General features: G+C 47.7%; 1 protein-coding gene across 1 annotated transcript in view; it reads left to right on the top strand.

Moving 5' to 3' along the window:
* LOC146252206 (dedicator of cytokinesis protein 3-like) overlaps positions 1 to 14,808 on the top strand; it is a 30,377-nt gene extending 15,569 nt beyond the window's left edge. Inside the window, exons 13-52 of the mRNA XM_084679013.1 lie at positions 623 to 711; positions 1,338 to 1,463; positions 2,465 to 2,589; positions 2,740 to 2,902; positions 3,030 to 3,136; positions 3,282 to 3,453; positions 3,578 to 3,675; positions 3,851 to 3,934; positions 4,247 to 4,347; positions 4,521 to 4,602; positions 4,956 to 5,126; positions 5,910 to 6,102; positions 6,346 to 6,473; positions 6,913 to 7,059; positions 7,187 to 7,285; positions 7,438 to 7,532; positions 7,716 to 7,791; positions 7,932 to 8,032; positions 8,132 to 8,339; positions 8,469 to 8,554; positions 8,681 to 8,707; positions 8,818 to 8,913; positions 9,041 to 9,101; positions 9,189 to 9,282; positions 9,386 to 9,534; positions 9,826 to 9,912; positions 10,302 to 10,406; positions 10,648 to 10,789; positions 10,955 to 11,121; positions 11,234 to 11,320; positions 11,520 to 11,699; positions 11,822 to 11,905; positions 12,031 to 12,147; positions 12,255 to 12,397; positions 12,637 to 12,854; positions 13,271 to 13,386; positions 13,475 to 13,559; positions 13,676 to 13,798; positions 13,976 to 14,058; positions 14,197 to 14,808. Of these exons, the coding sequence (XP_084535139.1) occupies positions 623 to 711; positions 1,338 to 1,463; positions 2,465 to 2,589; positions 2,740 to 2,902; positions 3,030 to 3,136; positions 3,282 to 3,453; positions 3,578 to 3,675; positions 3,851 to 3,934; positions 4,247 to 4,347; positions 4,521 to 4,602; positions 4,956 to 5,126; positions 5,910 to 6,102; positions 6,346 to 6,473; positions 6,913 to 7,059; positions 7,187 to 7,285; positions 7,438 to 7,532; positions 7,716 to 7,791; positions 7,932 to 8,032; positions 8,132 to 8,339; positions 8,469 to 8,554; positions 8,681 to 8,707; positions 8,818 to 8,913; positions 9,041 to 9,101; positions 9,189 to 9,282; positions 9,386 to 9,534; positions 9,826 to 9,912; positions 10,302 to 10,406; positions 10,648 to 10,789; positions 10,955 to 11,121; positions 11,234 to 11,320; positions 11,520 to 11,699; positions 11,822 to 11,905; positions 12,031 to 12,147; positions 12,255 to 12,397; positions 12,637 to 12,854; positions 13,271 to 13,386; positions 13,475 to 13,559; positions 13,676 to 13,798; positions 13,976 to 14,058; positions 14,197 to 14,808 (5,227 nt within the window). The remainder of the gene's footprint in view (positions 1 to 622; positions 712 to 1,337; positions 1,464 to 2,464; positions 2,590 to 2,739; positions 2,903 to 3,029; positions 3,137 to 3,281; positions 3,454 to 3,577; positions 3,676 to 3,850; positions 3,935 to 4,246; positions 4,348 to 4,520; positions 4,603 to 4,955; positions 5,127 to 5,909; positions 6,103 to 6,345; positions 6,474 to 6,912; positions 7,060 to 7,186; positions 7,286 to 7,437; positions 7,533 to 7,715; positions 7,792 to 7,931; positions 8,033 to 8,131; positions 8,340 to 8,468; positions 8,555 to 8,680; positions 8,708 to 8,817; positions 8,914 to 9,040; positions 9,102 to 9,188; positions 9,283 to 9,385; positions 9,535 to 9,825; positions 9,913 to 10,301; positions 10,407 to 10,647; positions 10,790 to 10,954; positions 11,122 to 11,233; positions 11,321 to 11,519; positions 11,700 to 11,821; positions 11,906 to 12,030; positions 12,148 to 12,254; positions 12,398 to 12,636; positions 12,855 to 13,270; positions 13,387 to 13,474; positions 13,560 to 13,675; positions 13,799 to 13,975; positions 14,059 to 14,196) is intronic.
* Positions 14,809 to 19,077: the final 4,269 nt, after the last annotated feature.

Below are 19,077 nucleotides of genomic sequence, written 5' to 3'. Positions count from 1 at the left end.
TCTCCTTCTCTGCATCCTCTCTTGTTAGCGAGCTCAGCATCTGGCCTGCCCTCCATGGGGTCTGCATGGCAGATAAATAATGGATGCTTCTCCATGATGCTAAAGTCACTTTTCCAGCATTTTCTGCTCATCTGTTGACATGAAATAACATAGTTGAAATGTAATCAAATTGCACAAAATCAAATAAATACAAGTAGTGTTCCAGGTCAAATAAAGATGTTATGAGGATTGTTATTACATCTCTCCTTAAAGCCAAAGGGCTCCTCCTCTTCAGAAAGCCAGCAGTGATTCAGTGTGGAGCAAAGCTGTCTCTAAACTGTCCTTTCAGATCAGACTCCAGCCCGTGCCTTTCCCGTGCCTCTCTCAGGGGCCCACGGGCCCTCACTAATGAAAAAGGCTGGTGGAGAAGTGGCTGTCAGCTTAGCTTAGCACGCTGTGCGTTGGGGTTCATGTGCTGCTTGATAGAGTCTCCCCCCGCTGGTACCTTTTCTCCACGAGGAAAACGGTACTGGAAGACACGCTGCTCAGTCAGCCCCTCGTCGCCCGTCCCCCTCCCTCCATCTGGGTCCACTAATGGCTCTGGAGTTAACGGGCACTTCTTTGCTCTCGTCGTTCTCGCCAGATGCAACAACGAAAACGAATGGTTCCAGATCCATGAGAACATCATCCGCAAGTCCAGCACCAAGTACTCGGCCCCCAGCACCAACTATGGTAAACACACCTCAACACTGCAAACACATGGTGTTAATATGCAGTGTTCTCTAATGTTGTTGATAAGAAAGGCCATCTCTAGGGTCATTGTGATAATCACCATTCGGGATAAGCTGAGGTCAAGTACTGTTAGTATGGCTTGGCATGGCTAGGAATCCTTAAGGACAGACATGGTCTATTACTCTGTTATTGGACTACTATATACTGTGTCATCTTCTTGTCTTTGGTAAAATGGAGTCACTGTGAAAATGTATGTCTGTAAATGTGCTTCTTCTGCTCCTTACTTTAGCATAATGTGAATGACCAAGTTCTGTCATCAGGTCTTGTACCCAACACTGTCCGATGCTACAACCTTATTTCTTCTCTTTTTTTACCCTGACTCTGATTACATCTTTCCATCCATGCTCCTGTCTGTCTCTGCCTCCCCCACACTCTGACTAATGTCCCTTAAATACCCCTCTGTTCCTCCCTCCTTCCATCCCCCTCACCCTCCCTTTCCCCCCTCTCCCCCATCCTCTCTCCTCCATCTCTCCCACTTTTCCCCTACCACATTCACCACCTATACTTCCCTACACCCTCTCCTCCCTCCGTTCTCCATCCTCCTCCCTCCCACCCACCCTTCCCAGGCCTCATCATCTCCCTGCAGCTGCTGCGGGGTGAGCTGGAGCAGATCAGACGGGAGAACCAGGCGGTGTTCAGCCGGGCCCTGGCCCTCACACGCAAGTTGGGCTTCCCGGACGTCATCCTGCCAGGTAAATGCCTGGGGGCCGGGGGCAGAGAGGGTAGATGGGGCGGGGAGACAGGGAGCAGGAGGTAGGGATCAAAGGGAAGGAAGCTGGGGATAGAGGGAATATTAAAGAGGGGGTGGAGAGTGGGAGCAGGAGTAGTGAGGTAGAAAGGGCAGAGAAGGAGAGGTAGGGGTTATGGCAGGGGATGACAGGGAAGTGAGCTGCAGGGGATAGTGCAGAGAGGAGAAGGGACCATGGAGGTCAGAGACAACTCTCAGCAGGAAGTACTGTGGGAGTTGTACTCTGGGTTGAGGAGAAGTCGGCAACTCTTGGATGATTGTTCTGCGTCTCCATGCATCAAGAGTGAACCTCAGGACTTTTTTGGCCTTGTGTGCATTTCTGTTTGTTTCATTAGCCGGCATCGGCATAGTTCTCAGTGGGACTTATAGTACAATTCACACCTCTCCTTGCCTCCCTTCTCCTCCACGCTGTCTAACAGTCTCCCCAACACCACTCTCTGTGACTCATCCCTCCCCAAGGAAATGAGTTAGTTATAAATAACAGTAATCTGATCTTATAAATAACTGCAATATCTTCCTCCAAACTTTCCATTGATATTTATTCCATTAAACTGTGACCTGACTAGCCATCCTGAGACAGTTATGAGATTTTGTGTTCTACAACTCAGAGAGGCCGTTCGTCATTTGTAAGAACAATAATGTGCCCTGCATGTCTTGACAACTCTGTCTGGTGCCAGCGCTGCAGCCTAATTTCTTTCGACCCCTCTCACTTCCTCTGAGGATCACACACCGAGGCTGAGACAAATTCAAACTTCTGAGGCCCAAATAGGAAATGTAAAGGTTTGTTTTAGCCTGGGAACTTCCAGCCTTGCACTGACACTGACCACTAGTGACACTGTGCAGAGGGAGGCCTCAGAGAATATTCTAGAATAGGAACTCTAGTGAGGTACACGATGCTTTGGTGTATTTATACCTGGCTGCGGTTGGCCTGTGTCCGTATTCTAGGTGACATTCGTAACGACCTGTACCTCACCTTGGAGAAAGGAGACTTTGAGAGGGGTGGCAAGAGTGTCCAGAAGAACATTGAAGTCACTGTTTATGTCCTGTATGCTGATGGGGACACACTCAAAGTAAGAAACACAACCTTTTTTCTCCATCAGTCCACCCATCCATCCATCATCCATCCATCCATCCATCCACCCATCCGCCACTCATCCATTCACCCACCTAGCCATCCATCCATCCACTCTTTGTATCTAACCTGGCTCCTCCACCCTCAGGACTGCATCAGTCTGGGCAGTGGGGAGCCCAATACGAGTGAGCATCGCTCCTTTGTCCTCTACCACAACAACAGTCCTCGCTGGAGTGAGATGATCAAGCTGCCCATACCTATAGACCGCTTCAGAGGATCTCATCTGCGCTTTGAGTTCAGGCACTGCTCCAGTGAGTGCACACGTGGCCGTAAACAACAGATACCCCTCTCTGATGTTGTCACTACAGGAAGGTTTACAAATGATTTGGCCATAAAATCTTTGGTAGATGAAACCAAATGCAAACGTTTTTGTTTCAGCTAAAGACAAAGGAGAGAAAAAGCTGTTTGGCTTCGCCTTCACTCCGCTGATGAGAGAGGACGGCACCACACTCTCAGATGAGAGCCATGAGCTCTACGTCTACAAGGTGACCAGGAACCGGACAACAGATGGCATGAAGCTGACACAGAGATGACTTGACTCTATACTGTAGCACTTGTTCTCCATCTGACTCTTCTGTATGTCTCCGTGTCTCCCCCCTCCGCTCCTTTCGTCTCGGTCTCCCTGGTCAGTGTGATGAGAATGCCACCTTCAGTAACCAGGGTCTGTACCTGAGCATGCCGTGCTGTAAGGAGGACTTCAACAGCTGCCCCAGTCTGCCTGCCAACCTGCCCTTCCAGAGGAGCCCCAAAGAAACCTTCTGGGTCTCCACTCAGCTCTGCTCCACCAAGCTCACACAGAACGGTATGGCCAAGTCATCACTTCTCACACCAAATATGTTTTGTATTGTACTGTTCTGTACTGTACTATACTGTACTGCACTTCACTGTCCTGTACTGTGGTTGACTGTACTGTGTTCTGTCCTCAGTGGATCTGCTGGCCTTGCTGAACTGGAAGGCCCACCCTGACAGAGTTCTGGACATCCTGGGTCGACTACGCCACATTAACGGAGAGGAGATAGTCAAGGTTCGTATCCCCCATTATGTTGAACAGTATGACGAACAGTAGTCAACAGTATGTTAGCGTAGCAAAAACAGATACAGTAGTAGAGCTCTAGTAAGCATGTAGTTTACATGATGTCCTTTAGTGTGTGTGGACCAGTACTGTCTTGAGATTGAGCATTTTCTTCTCTCTCCTTCAGTTCCTGCGAGATGTCCTGGACACACTGTTCTGTCTTCTGGATGAAAACACTGATAAATATGGACCTCTGGTTTTCCAGTCACTGGTAATCCAAGATGGAATTTAATTAAAGCAATAGCATTTTCGTTTTTTTGTACAGGATAATGGACACAGGGGCAGCTGTTTATTGGCACTTTCCCAAATTTTTTACTAATATTTTGCCCTATCAACCAGTCATATGAACACCCAAAGTTGGGTACTCAAAACTATACATCCCTTAAAATATTTAGCATTCATGCTAGCGCTAAAAAAGTAGTTGTGGCGGTCATTTGAATTTCCTTTCTTTCTAGGCTAGCAATAACATTTTGGGTTTTAAATCTACAGTATGTGTTGATAAATCATGTTTCTGTGTCCTCAGGTGTTCATCATCAACCTACTCAGGGACAGCCGCTTCTACCATTTCAGGCCTGTCATGGACTCTTACATCCAGAACCACTTTGCTGGAGCATTGGCCTACAAGTAACCCAGCTCTCATAACAAATGATTCAGATCATGTTGGACTCAGTAACGTACAGACCCATTCATACAAGATTCACTGCTGCAAAGATGAATAGGGAGGAAGGGCTTTTTATATGTCTACAGTCTATCATTTCCTAACCAGATATGGCCTGTCTGTCCTTCTGTCTGTGTAGAGAGCTGATCCGCTGTCTGAAATGGTACATGGACCGCTCTGCTGAGGTGGTGAGACAGGACCACATCCAGGAGGCCATGAGGGTGAGGCGCCCCCGCATCTACCAGTGACACAGACCATAATCACAGACCGCATAGAGGAGGTCTGATGACCATACAGTAGTGAGAGAGACAGTGGGAGGAAGTCCAATGCAGAGGTCACATGAGCAGAGTAATGTCAAGCCAGGGTGAATCAGATGAGGGTCTGGGCAGTTGAAGGTTAAGGATCACTGGCACCAGGAAGTCATTGATCATTTCCTCATCCAGGTATTGACGCGTCTACATCTTAGGACGCTGACTGCATGACCAGACATGAGTCACATGACTCGTACTTGGTACATCCATTATTTTTGTTGAGTTGTAGCCATGTAATATCTTATCCCCCCCCCCCCTCCCAGGCTCTGGAGTATCTGTTCAAGTTCATCGTTCAGTCCAGGATCCTGTACTCGCGGGCCACCTGTGGGATGGAGGAGGAGCAATTCCGGGCCAGCATCCAGGAGCTCTTCCAGTCCATCCGCTTTGTCCTCAGTCTGGACAGCCGCAACTCTGAGACCCTGGTCTTCACACAGGTCAGGCAGTCCTGTGCACTCTCTGCCCACCACACCCTCACTTCCTGTCTGAGGCTAGTTTATCTATAATCTAATGGCTAATCGGTCTTTTGATTTACTTTACATTTTAAAGACGTTTGAAACGTTATTCTTTTGGTTGAACTCATTGATATATTTCCTTTGGAGTCATCCTATTGTTTGATGTATCATTTTAATGTTGCACTGGTCCCTCCTTTTCCTGTCACCCTATTCCCGGTTTGCTCTTGGACAGTTAAGGGTGCGATCACTGCATGCCTCTCTGTGGTAGCCTTGTTCCTGGGCTCTCGCCTGTCACAGTAAGTCACAGCGCCCCCCTGTGTTGGTTCCCTCATGCAGCAGTGGCGGCCTACCACCTATTCGAGAAGGATGACGTAGTCCCATTAGGACAGTGATTTCAGGTCCTTTATGAGGGTAATAATCCTGTTATTGTAGAAGGTTTGTATAGGCTAGGCTGATCCTGAATCAGAGCCTTCTTGTCTGAAGGTCTGTCCCAGGGCCTACAAACCACCACTGCAGTATCGACAGCTGAAGGGTATTACACAACCCAGCCTGTTATGTTTGTGTGGTTGGTTTCCTCCGCGTTTTTACATTGTTGTTATTCTTGGGTTACATCTTACAAACTATTACATTTGTATTAGCTGAATCTGAGCCGGCCAAATGTGAAATAGCATTTTGAATCTGTCTGTCTTTCTGTTGGAGCCATACCTGTATCCATCTTCTTTTCTACTTTCTCCCTCTCTCTCCCTTCATCGTCTCCCCTCTCAGGCAGCGTTGTTGAACAGTTTCCCAGACATCTTTGACGAGCTGCTGCAGATGTTCACTGTTCAGGAGGTGGCAGAGTATGTGAGGGGCACGCTGGGGAGCATGCCCAGTACGGTTGACATCGGCCAGTCGATGGACGTGGTCAAACTGCAGTCCATTGCCCGCACCGTGGAGAGTCGCCTTTTCTTCTTCCCTGGTGAGCAACAGATGCACGCACGCACTTCTAGAATTCTTGAAGTATGTTTTAGGCGCATCCCAAGGTAAAATCAAAATCCCAACGTATCGTGCTTGTTGTAGATGTGGATGTTGAGTGCCAATGCAGTTTTCAGTGTGCAAGGACTATTACGTACACTAAATGCAACATTTGTCCTATTCCCTTCATTCTAAATCCTCCCTTCTCTGCCTGTCCCTTTCTCCCTGTCTTCCCTTTCCTAACCAGAGTCTCGTAGTATCTTGCTGCCCGTGGTCCTGCATCACATCCACCTGCATCTCCGCCAGCAGAGGGAGCTACTGATCTGCTCTGGCATCCTGGGAAGCATCTTTTCCATCATCAAGACCAGCTCCATGGTACAGCAGAGCGACCGCTCACAGGCTCTGTCCTGCACGTGCCCTCTGAGATCCAACTCCCATTGTGTTCACACAGCACTACATACCATACATGATGGGGTTAAACCCCCTCACACCCAACGTTCCTATCTTAATGGAATGAATTATTTATTGGTAAAGCCTAATGTATAGCAGTGTGTGGTTCAGGCATTATGCATTATGCATGCTGGCGTTTGTCGAGTGATCATCTTGTAAATGGTCCATTGAACAGCACATGTTCATTTATTAACTATGCCTTAAACATTTCTCTTGTTGTTCTTGATCAGTATAAATACTGACATTTCTTCCACCCTCTCTCTCTCTCTCTCTCTCTCTCTCTCTCTCTCTCTCTCTCTCTCTCTCTCTCTCTCTCTCTCTCCCCCCCCCTCTCTCTCTCTCTCCCTCCCACTCCCCGTCTCAGGAGTCGTCTGTGCAGGAGGAGGTGGAGATGATGGTGGAGAGCCTGCTGGATGTGCTGCTGCAGACTCTGCTGTCCATCATGAGCAAGTCCCAGTCTCTGGAGACAGCTAGGGGGCAGCGTTGTCCTCAGTGCACAGCTGAGATCACTGTGAGCACTGATGCACGGTGTCTGCCATCCACAGTTGCATCATTTTGACCGTCAATCTGTTTTAGGGCAGACTTAACTATCAACTGATATGAGAGTGTGTTTGTGTGTGTCTGTTTTGTATCAACAGGGCGAGTACGTGTCCTGCCTGCTGTCCCTGCTCCGACAAATGACAGAGCTCCACTTTCACCATCTGCTCAACAACTTCCACAGCAAAGACGAGCTCAAGGTGAGAAGTTGCCACTCAGTTTGTGTGGGATTAGTTGAGTCAGAACAAGGAAAATATTTCATTCATATTTTGCCTACGCAAGTTTTTACGTATGGATAACATGGCTTTGGAAAGAAAATGTAATAAAATGCGTATGACTAATCCTCCACCAGGAGTTTCTGTTGAAAATCTTCTGCGTGTTCCGGAATCTGATGAAGCTCACCATCTTCCCTCGAGACTGGAGCGTGATGAGGCTGCTGACTAGTCAGTAAGTCTGCCTGTCATCACCTGTCGCCTTGTCTCCAACTCACCCTACCTCCACAAACACCCCACTCACTGAGAAGAAATCCACAAGGAAACTCTCCTGATAACTGGACTCTTATGACTTATCTTTGTGTCCCTCCTTCATCTTCTGTTGTTTGGAAAGTGACGTATGCAATGTTTTCTCCAGTGTCATCGTGGCAACAACTCAGTACCTGTCCCCGGCGTTGCACAAGAACTTTTCTGAGGTGGATTTTGACTTCAAGGTATGAACTCAAGTATCCGTGTGCTGAAGAAACTTGGAAAACATCTTATCTTTTTCATATTTTTCTAGTGTCTAGTGCTTTCTTCCTGTTTGACTTAATTTCCTCTGTATGTTTGTGTGTGTGTGTGTGTGTGTCTACAGGTGTGGAACTCCTTCTTCAGCCTGACAGTTCTGTACATCAACCAGCCCAGTCTGCAGCTGGAGCCTCTCAGTCAGTCTAAGAAGAAGAAGATCCTGGACAAGTAATACTGCCACCACATCCTAACACCACTTACCCCAGCGCCACCCCAGCTACACACTGCTCATTCGTTCAACCACGTGTCCCCTTGTCCCCTTCACAGGCATGGAGATCTGAGAGTGATGATGGCTTATGAGCTCTTCAGTATGTGGCAGAAACTGGGGGAGAACAAGCCCCACTTCATCCCAGGAATGATGGGGCCCTTCCTGGGAGTGACGCTGGTGCCGCACAGTGAGGTCAGGAACATCATGATCCCCATCTTCCATGACATGATGGACTGGGAGCAACGGAAGAACGGCAACTTCAAGCAGGTCCGTCACAGCTGGTTTGCAATGTCACAGCAGGTCTTAATGTTTCATTTGAATTCACTGTTATTTACTTGATCTGGATACATAAAAAAACTATGCTGAACTACTGTGTGTGTGTGTGTGTGTGTGTAGGTGGAGGCAGAGCTGATGGATAAGCTGGACAGCATGGTGTCTGATGGGAAGGGAGACGACCACCATCGAGAGCTCTTCAGCCTGCTGTAGGCGTCACCACAGTCACAGCATGATCACATCCTACACCCTGTGTTGTCCTGCTACATGGTGTTCTGCTCAAGACCTGGCTAACCTCATGTTTCTCAATTCCTTTTTTCTATGTTGGGATCCAGGACCCAGCTGTTTGGCCCTTACCCCAGGTGAGTTCCCAGACCTCCACAGCCTAACAATTGATTTCTGGACTGATGAAACCTGACTGTTTCCTCGGTACTGAGACTAAACGTGAATCCCCTGGTGTGTCTGTCTTCAGCCTCCTGGAGAAGATCGAGCAGGAGACATGGAGAGAGACAGGCATCTCATTTGTCACGTCTGTCACGAGACTCATGGAACGACTGCTAGATTACAGGTACCATCCTTTAACGTCCTCCGTCATCTCAGATAGGCTTAGATAGGAATTCATTGTGAATCTTGTGTAAACATCAGGCCTTGTTGGTCAGTTGGTGCGACTTTGAAACTCTTCTGGGTTTTTTCAGGGACTGCATGAAGGGTGATGAGACGGAGAACAAGAAGATGGGTGGTTCTGTCAACCTGATGGTGAGCCACTATACATTCGACCTCCGACCTTCAGAGATGTGTTTAGACATTTCACAATTCCTGAGAACGTTTCCCTCTCCTCCCCAGAACTTCTACAAGTCAGAGATCAACAAGGAGGACATGTACATCCGCTACATCCACAAGCTGTGTGACCTGCACCTCCAGGCTGAAGACTTCACAGGTAACCATCACCTAAACATCTGAGAGTGTTGATGACAACACAGACAGGATGTGTTGTGCTGACCTGAGACCTCTGGCCTGCTCCTGCTCCTCCCCACCACCAGAGGCAGCGTTCACCCTGCTGCTGTACTGGGAGCTGCTGCACTGGGAGGACCGGCCCCTCAGGGAGTTCCTTCACTACCCGTCTCAGAGCGAGTGGCAGCGCAAGGAGAACCTCAGCCGCAAAGTCCTCCACTACTTCAACAAGGGCAAGGCAAGTCAGGACCAAGCAAGCTATGCTGAAGCCACTGCAGGCTGTATATGGCTTCATACCATATTGTATGTTTGCATTTATAGTGAGTCCAACAGACCTATATGAAAGAAGAACATAAGCAGACTTGGTAGTTGGGATGAGGCCCTTTAAAATGGATCTCCGTATGTTGTCTTTAATCGTGTTGTTTTTTTATGTTCCACTTTCAAATCATCCATGAGTTGTTTTCCATAGACATGATATTGTAAATTGGAGTTTGTAGGCTCATGTCTCTGTCTCTCCATCTCTGTCCAGTGTTGGGAGTATGGAATTTCTCTCTGCCGGGAACTGGCTTTCCAGTATGAAACCTTATATGACTACCAGAGCCTGAGCTGGATCCGGGTAAGTGTGTACCATCCTTCAGTCTGTCATTTTGACTGTCCTCTGCTTTCACCTTCAACTGGAACACACATTAGTTTATTTTTGTGGTTGGATGGATAGAGTTTCCCAGTTTCCACACTCTATACCTCTAGCTCTCTATGGCCCTCTCTCTCTCTCTCTCTCTCTCTCTCTCTCTCTCTCTCTCTCTCGCGCGCGCGCGCTCTCGCTCTCTTTCTCTCCCGGTCACTCTATCTCTTTTTGTCACACTTTTTCTCTCTTGAATCACATTTTGACATCGACAAGGATAGCATTTCACCCTCCAGAGCTTGTCATTGTAGATGTGTGCCTTGGAGTCTGGTGAAGAGGTTTAGAGGGTTAGTGATACCTGTGATGTTGTTTCCCTGGGGCAGAAAATGGAGGCTGCGTACTATGACAACATCATAGAGCAGCAGCGTATCGAACCAGAGTTCTTTAGGATGGGCTTCTATGGCAGGAAGTTCCCCTTCTTCCTCCGAGTAAGACCAATACACACACTTTACACACACAGGTACACGCACACATACACACCGCACAAACACACACCACTTATATCAATAATTTATACACACTTTCAAATATAACAACCTCTCATCTCTCTCTCCACAAGAAGGAGTATAAACACACACACACACATGCACACACACATACGACACAAAAACTCATATCAACAATGTAGACACACTCTCCTTGATGACAACCTCTTATCTCTCTCTCCAGAATAAGGAATTTGTCTGCAAAGGTTATGACTATGAGCGACTGGAGGACTTCCAGCAGAGGATGCTGGGAGAGTTTCCTCAGGCCATCGCCATGCAGCACTCAAACCAGCCAGACGACACCATCCTACAGAATGACGCTCAATGTATCCTACTCCAGAGGCTTCCACTATAGATAACCTACTTTGACATCAGCTCCTTATTGGCTGGGTCTTGATAGTAAAGAGAACGGATGTAGAAAGAGAGTACAAGCTCGCTCACTTTTGGAGTGTGTGTCTGTGTGTGTGTCCATCCTTGACGGCCCGGCCCAGACCTGCAGATCTATGCGGTGACCCCCGTGTCAGACATCTCTGACGTGCCCCAGCTGGAGCGCGTCCCAGAGAGAATCAAGAGCTTCTACCGCATCAACAACGTCAACCGCTTCCACTACGACAGGCCCTTCCACAAGGGCCCCAAGGACAGAGAGAACGAGTTCAGGGTGCGGGCCGTGGAGCTTGACTCTATCTTTTCTGTCTGCTCTGCATAAAATGCTTCTTCACTGTCTTGGATACAAGACAGCATTCACTGTGTGTGTGTGTGTGTGTCTCCAGAGCCTTTGGATTGAGCGGACCACACTGATCCTAACACGTCCGCTCCCTGGGATAGCTCGCTGGTCTGAGGTGGAGAGGAGAGAGCTGGTGAGGAACTTACACACACACGTGCTTACACATGAAAATGTCATCTCCGCCTCCACTGGGACACATCTGTCAGATGATGCAAGAGGGTGTATGTGTGATCTGGTTATTCAATGATCAAATCTAGATTCTCCACTTGAGATTCCTATATTCCACCCTAGAATCCTTTAAAGTGTGTGTGTGTGTGTGTGTGTGTTGCCAGGTGGAGGTGAGCCCTCTGGAGAATGCCATCTACGTGGTGGAGAATAAGACCCAGGAGCTGCGTACCCTGATCAGCCAGTACCAACATAGACAGCACCATGGCAACATCAACCCCCTCAGCATGTGCCTCAACGGAGTCATAGACGCAGCTGTCAACGGAGGCATCGCCAGATACCAGGAGGTGCTGAGGCAGCGAGATGGAGAGACGGCGGAGGGGTGGGCGGGGGGTGTGGGGGTTGATATTTAACGTTCTTTTGTGTAGGAGTGTGCAACAATCTCTTTCATGACTGTGTTCCCCTACAGGCATTCTTTGACAAGGACTACATCAACAGTCACCCAGAGGACTCTGAGAGGATCACTCAGCTGAAGGACCTGATGCAAGAGCAGGTCAGATCATCCTCTGGCTCGCTCTCTCCTATTGGACAGGGAAACCCAATCCCATTAGAGAGTGCTGACAGCAAGGTCTACTACTCGGCATTGGCTGAGATGTTTTCTTTTGTTCACAATCCCAGGTCCACATCCTGGGAGTGGGGCTGGCCGTCCATGAGAAGCTGGTGCACCCTGAAATGCGCCCCCTGCACAAAAAGCTTGTAGATCAGTTCCACGTGATGAGGACTGGTTTACACCATGTGAGTAATTCTTCTTTGTGTCTGTTTTACATACTCGTGTTGACAGGATGGATTCTTATGTTTGTGTGTGCATGTGTGCGTGACTGCAGTGTGAATATTCAGAGCAGTTGATGTTTGTGGCCCAGCAGGGCGTGCCTGGAGTGGACAGGTTCAGTCCTGCAGGCTGTTCTGGGGTCAGCTCCCCCAGGGGCATCCTGACCTCCCACAGCCACATGAGCCCAGAGAGCATCCGTCTGGTCCACAGGCACAGGTCAGTCAGTCAAACTCTCCAACACACACACTTACTCCTACATACTCACGCACATATGTACACCCCTAAAATACCGGCATACACAAACTGACTGGCACACACAAACACACACACACACACACACATTTTTAACGTCCACACGGGCATGGTCTAACAGTCTGTCGCTTTACTCCCTGCATTCTTCCTTCACCTCCTCTCTTTCTGTTTTTGTTCCTTCTCTTGTCCGTCTTCCTCTCCAGTCCTCTGAACCTGCAGGGCTCCATCCGCCACTCCTCCTCCTCCCTGTCCTCCCACACCTCCAGCGAGGCGGGGAACCTAGTCATCCTGACAGACGGCCTGATGGGAGAGCACTCCGAGGACACCTCCCTCATGCAGCCTAGCCCCTCCTCCTCCAGCCTCAGCTCTATTCGCTCCAACTCCTCCCAGGTCATCACCTCCGCCCCCTCCAGCGCCAGAGGTGAGTGACACTGGGGTCGTCACGTGACCAGGAGCCAAAACACAGGGAGATGGTTACAGAGAAGCTCTTTTCACTGACTTACCATGATGAACAGCAGGGGGGGATTTCAGACCCCAGAATAGAGTCTAATTTTCACCCTTTACGTTCCTGACAGGCTGTGCTAAGAAGCTATACTTGTGATAATGTCATAGCATCAGCCTAAAGATCACTGATAATGATTTCAGCGACTTCAGGCCCTAATCAGATCTGGCGTATACCAGTGCAGACCTGTCCGCTCTCATTTGAGAACATGTTCATCCATAGCAGTGTGACTCAGGAGGGAGTCAATGCCGATATACATCTGTCCCAGAGAACAGCAGAGCTGACAAGGAATAAAGAAGTCTGATATAAACATCATGTCCCATCCATCCTGCCAGGCTCTCCGTCTCTACCTGACAAGACCAAACACAACCGGGAGGTGATGATGCTGCTCCCACCGCACCGGGAGCGGGCTAACAACGCCATGTACTACAACATGACTGAGAACGGACAGGTAGGCCAGGACATGAACCACACCATGCCACGTGCTGTCTGCTTCTTGTTTCTCTGGGAACTGGAGTCATATGGTTGTGTTTTGACAGAGCAACCACCTACAGCGTGCCTTACTTCAACAAGTGAGCCCCTGTAAGCCTTGCACTGATCCTCATATGGGTTTACCAGAGAAAGGTGAGAACGAGGCCCTAAGGCCAACTTTAAGACAATTAGACTGTTGTTGTTGCCCACTGTTGTTGTTGCCCTTGTGTTGTTGTGCTAACCTGTGCTGATGTTGTTGTGTGCTGCAGTGTTCCCCAATGCCCCCAGCAGCTGGAGTCTGGATGGGGAGTGCAGGGAGACAGTGCCCTACATCCAGGGCCCTGCTGGAGGGGCCATCATGCCCCCTGTCCCCCCCAGATCCTTCCCTCCTGGTAGGAACCCCTGGACCTTCTACTGAACTAATGTCAGACTGGAGGAAACATGATTTATATCACGGAAATATACTGTAAAATAGACTACTTCCCTGCACTGAGTTCAATCCTGCTAATGTCTTGTGCTGGTCTCCATGGTGATGGATGGCCGATTTCAATGTTGTCTTTTCCTTACAGGACATTTCCTGATGCACTTTGATGCGTTTCACCACCAGAACAGCGACCCGCCTCCGGCTCTGCCTGTTCGCTCTCTGAGAAAGGTAATCCACCTGAGAGCTGGCATGTAGAACGCCAGCGTTAACCTCTCACCGGGCACACAAACAAGGCCAACACATCCCTTTTTCTCCTTTCTGTGAAATGGTGAACTCGTATTTAATGCTTGTTTCTCTCCGCCACAGTCTCCCCTACACCCGATCCCTGGCTCCCCCACCAGTCCTCAGTCAGCATTAGGGGGCAGCAACTCCACCCTGTCAGGCAGTGCCAGCAGCGGGGTGTCCTCTCTGAGTGAGAGTAACTTTGGAGGGCAGTACCCAGACCCTACGCCCATCAGGAACGAGGCCATGGAGCCCATACCCAGCCACCTGTGGACCCCTGATGAGTACCTGTCCTCCCCCTACCTGCACATCCACTACAGTGGGCCCGAAACCGACTCCATGGACCCTGTCCGGCCCCTCCACTACCGCAGCCCTGCCTCACACCCCCACTCTCACCCCCACTCCAACCCTCATTCCCACACCCAGCTGACGGGGCTTGACCCCCACTCCCATGCTTCCGCCCACCCCCACGCGCCGCTCCACGGCCCCCACCACATCCCTTACCGCCGGCCCCAGCCCCCGGGTGTGCCCCCTAAGCCTTACCTGAGGGAGGGCTGCATCCCTGAGGAGGAGCTGGTCCCCCAGCCCATCCCCCTGCCCCGGAGGATCTTCCACTCTCCCCACAGCCACAGGGAGGAGCAGGCCAAGCATGCCTGGGAGCAGTGCATCAGCGAGGAGCATGAGGAGACACCATGAGGACCAGTTCCCCCGACCCTCCGCCTGCATCTCAGTACTCTATAGTGACCTCCTCTCCGCTTCTGCTTTCCGTCATCTGCGCTCATGTGAAAGAGCTGCACTGATGATGGTAGATACACTTTACTTTGTAGTGCAAGGGCTGAGTATGATGATTTCACCCATCTTATAGACAAGGGCTGAGTAGGAAGTGTTTCATGTCAGCGCAGATGAAAGAAAGGAGAGTTGGAGAGGAAGCTACTTTAGAGTAACTTATTATGAGGCCCACTCAGTCTCCTCACTGTGCTTCTGCTGTCGGATCATGAATGGAGTGGCCTCACAGGTACCAATAAGGGAATATTATCTGATGAACAATAATATAGATAATGATGACTTTGTTTCAATTGGTATTGATTGTACACTATTGTACAACTAGTCTGTGAGCATGTTTCGTTTCCTTTGCTTTGAGAATAATATATGACCATTTTGTAAAATACAGCAAACATGATCACATGATACAGTGCAAGACCAAGACTTCCCCACCCTTTATCCCAAACATCAGCTACAGAACATTCTATTCTCAGTTTAAATGACTTCTCTGCTTGAAAGGCTTCATATCTCGGATATGTGATATTGACATCTTTGCTACATACAGTATGTGTTTTTCAATGCTGTGTCTATCCTCAGTTTTTCAAATACTGTTAAGTGCTCCTTAATAGTGAACCGTATCACATGGCACATTCAGATCCTATGTGTTTCTCTTTGGCTATCGTAGAAAGCAGGTTAGTTATTAGGACTTGGGTCCCACCCATAGACCCACATCTCAAGGGACATGAACTTCAGCTAATGATTATCCATCCATACACAATGTATGGAAAACCAATGTGAATGTATTCAAATGAGATGTACTATTTGTACTACACAAGTGGCAATTATAATTTGTTTTGCTTTTACGTTTTAGTTAGGTCTCGGTTTGAGTTTCTTTGTTTTGGTGTGATAAAGATATCTAATGGAAGGAGTGTGTGCTGTTATCCAGACCAGCTGGGTGACAGACTGCCTTGATAGACTTGGTGAGGTGGGAACCATGAGCCTGACACACTGAGTTTTAGTGAAGTCACTCGACTTTAAAGTAACTTAGCATGGTGGGGAGAAGGACTGAAGACTAATGACTCAACGTACCTCAACCACCGGCTGGACATACTGAACACACAACACCAACCCCATTCCCCCTCAGCCTCTTCCTGTAATTTGGGACAAAAGTCAAGAAATGAGGACTGACTAAGGTAATCTGCTGTCAATGACATTGCCTAGCTCTTATGATGTATAAGTTGTGTGGCCCTACGCCCCTTCACGAACAGCAGCAAATCCAGACTCCCTCAAACAGCGTTCAAAACGCCTACCTGCCTTAAGTGCACTGAAATGCAGTATAACCTCTCATCTGGACTCCACAGCTGATCGTCTCAGAGAAGCTCACAACCCCCCGCATCGTCACCAAGTTCTTAAGTTCTTAAAGAAATATCTTCTGAATGCTCCCTGAACAAATGAGATATCAACATATGGCATTTGTACGTTTTTTTCCTGCCTTGGTTAGCGATTGTTGTTTGGTTTGTGTCACTGTTTATCTAGTTTTGTCTCCTTGACCACGCTCTGCAATATGAGAACAACTGTTTGTGTTCAAACGAGTGTCTAAAGCCCTGTGTGAGAGCAGAGTGCACCTCCCGTGGATGGGAGCAGCAGCAGTGTGTGGCGTCACAGTTCCCAGTGGGCTGGAAGGTCGGGGGTCACGGCTTGAACCACAGTTGTTTCTCCATTCGTTTCTTTTGCCAGTAGATACTTTGTGTTCTCGTACATCAGGTTGTCAACTGCTCAGACAGCATCTATTTTTGTATGTGGAATCATCTGTAGTTAGACTCTGTAATTCAGAACTGTACCATGAAAGGATGCAGGGTGCGTTTTGCATGAACTATGTTGGAGTTTGTATGGAAGAAATTAATTAATTAGAAATCTTCAAGGGGTTGTTAGTATTGACAGTAATTGTAGGGTGGAATGATACTCAGATGAAATATAGGTACAATAGAATTTTTCAAAGTAAATTCTGTTCTTGTACATACAGCGGTATTGTGAAATATTTTTGAGAATTATTGCAGACCCCCTATAATGATGTTCTTGTTGTTTTGTGTATATACATGTACTCCAGGAATTGGTGTAATTGATAAATATCTATAATCAATGTTGGAAAAGGACAAATCCATTAGACTGTGGTTGTCTGCATTGTTCTTGACTTAAAGTCTTCACATATAAATACTTTATACACTTTTCAATGTGCTTTCTTGTACATATGGTGTTAGCATGATCAAACAGTGTTTGGTTGTAAAAGTGGTTTTCCTACTTCCATAACTGCTGTGGTATGGACTTCATTAACAATGCCAAACATTAAAGACAATCTTTTATCAGCCCTGTTTTGCTCCTTTCCTGATCTTGCTTGGCAAACAGAAACAACAGCCTTGATTGGCTGACTAGAGTGCAGTGGAGGATAACAGAAGGGGTCGTTATGTACTGCTCTGACACCACACATTTTATTTAGACAGGAACATTTCTTTACTGAAACCTTGCTACAACATGGGTGTTCAAAAGATGAATAAGAGAGACGAGGAAAGAGAGAGTGGGTGGAAGTGAGGGCTGGAGAGTGTGTAGGTGTGTAGTGTCAGTAAGACATGTTAGGGTTTCTTATGGTGACTGAGTGAATAACAAGCCTGAAACAAAGACAGGAAAAAAAGTTAGAAAGCCTTCTTTAATTCCATCTGTTTCTCTTTTGAATGAACAACTTAGCTGAAGTATCATCACAGTCTATACAAAAAACCCAGTTATGGGTTAAAACACAGTTCCATTGTGATTATTATTAAACTTGAATTCAGTCCAAATAAACAGCTTGTTAGGTTCAGAGAGCTGGAAAATGTATTCCTTTTTGAACAGAGTAAACATCCAAAACAAGCATGCAGGACAGGACACTGGGAGCATTGAGACAGATGGAGAGGGGGTGGGATAAAGGTCAAAACCTGCTCAGATTACTTAATCAATTTCCTGGCTTCTTGTATGTGGCTGAATTGTGTCTGCACTGTGTCTATATAGTATTCATCCTGTAGGTGGCGCAAGTGACTGACTAAAACTGTCTGCCATCTTGTTATGCAAAGATGTCCAAATTGACTCCTCCTTACAACTAATCAAAGATGAGCAAATAGTGATTGCATCCATTCATCTTTGTGCATTCATTTTTGTGCAGTCATTGCCACTAGTCACTATTCAGTGATTACAAAAAGTTTTGCAGGATTTATTTGCACAAAATCAAAAAAAAGAATATTAATACTTTAGTAACTGTAATTTTATCACAGAAAACCATTCCACCATTATTTTAATTTATGTTTTTATGTGCATAGTGGGACACACAAAAGGAGCGAGAAAGACAGAGCGAGACGGAGCAAGAGAGAGTGAAAGAAAGACAGAAAGAGAGAGGGTTGTCGATACAGACCACTGATTGCATAGATATTTTATAACCTCTTTTGCTCTAGTTAGCGAGCGGAAGGATAGATGGACACAACAACTGAGCCTCACGATAACAGGAGCTCTTTCATGATGTCAGGACAAAGAACTGGACAAAGAATAGGATTCTCTCATGGCAGATTTTGCACTAGACTTCATTGAAATGAATAAAGTCTAAGCTTCATGAAAGAGTCATATATTGGAATGCTTCTGAGTCAATGTAGATGACAACAATGAGGATTCGTCGCTCTCAAGGCCTCCCTGCGTTACCACGGTGAAGTCTAAAGGAGTGAGGATAAAAAAGGTCTCTCTCTCCAGAGGACCCTGATACTGTAGTGCATGTTGATGCAGTTACTGACTTTCCTTTTCCAGTACTGCTGTGTGTCTCCTCTCTACCCCAGCTGTCACTATATAGTATGTGCCCTCCTTTTCTCTCCTCCCCCCCTCCCCCCATTTCTCTCTCAGCATCAGTGGATCTGACGGTGCTTCGCACCAATGTGCGTTGTAGATTGAAGTGTTCATGTATGTACTGTGTTCTGCCTCAGTCTGTGTGTGTGCCTGTGTGTGCAGCGTGCTCGTGAATGCAGGCTTGGCCCTCTGCTCCACTGGGAATAGGATGCATCACACTGCAGTTATTGTTCGGGGACAAGAGCACAATGATGTGAAAAGCATCCCTCATAAAACCTGGCATTTGAAATGACGTGCCACCCAGTGGCTTGTGACAGGGGAACGCAGAAATAACCTGGCTCGGAGAGA

Source organism: Hypomesus nipponensis, chromosome 18 (genome assembly GCF_054491055.1).
Source record: "Hypomesus nipponensis isolate SF chromosome 18, ASM5449105v1, whole genome shotgun sequence".
Lineage (NCBI taxonomy): Eukaryota > Metazoa > Chordata > Actinopteri > Osmeriformes > Osmeridae > Hypomesus > Hypomesus nipponensis.
The sequence above is the reverse complement of the archived record's forward strand: the minus strand, read 5'-3'. Positions and strand labels throughout refer to the sequence as shown.